We start from the raw sequence: 337 nt of genomic DNA, 5'->3' as shown, positions 1-337 counted from the left end.
TCAGAACACGGATTCGGCGCTGCGGGAGAGCTTGACGGGGTGGGAGGGACTGCGAGCGAGCCTCTTCTTCGGCAGCTTCTCCAGATGCTTCTGCAGCCACGTGAAGTCTGGTCTCTCCTCCTCCTTGTACGACCAGCAGAGCATCAGCAGCTCCTGCGACAACGACAACGAAATCAAGGAATCGTCCTCGAAGGACAAGTGTGTGTGGACCAGCGACGCTCACCATGCAACGTAACGTCTGAACGCAACACATGTGATAAGGCCAAACAAAAAAATAGGTGCGTTTCCTATTGCATCGAAAACAAAAGTAGGGTAGGTAGGTAGGGATTTTTTTTTT

At 51.9% G+C, this 337-nt stretch overlaps 1 protein-coding gene across 1 annotated transcript in view; it reads right to left on the bottom strand.

Annotated features, from left to right (window-relative positions):
* The window catches only part of LOC106807128 (kinase suppressor of Ras A-like), a 2,290-nt gene continuing 1,953 nt past the window's right edge, over positions 1-337 (bottom strand). The window contains exon 4 of the mRNA XM_014809390.1: positions 1-153. Coding sequence (XP_014664876.1) covers positions 1-153 — 153 coding nt within the window. The remainder of the gene's footprint in view (positions 154-337) is intronic.

Source organism: Priapulus caudatus, unplaced genomic scaffold (genome assembly GCF_000485595.1).
Source record: "Priapulus caudatus unplaced genomic scaffold, Priapulus_caudatus-5.0.1 Scaffold197, whole genome shotgun sequence".
In the NCBI taxonomy this organism is placed as follows: domain Eukaryota; kingdom Metazoa; phylum Priapulida; class Priapulimorpha; order Priapulimorphida; family Priapulidae; genus Priapulus; species Priapulus caudatus.
This window is presented reverse-complemented; position numbering and strand designations above follow the sequence as displayed.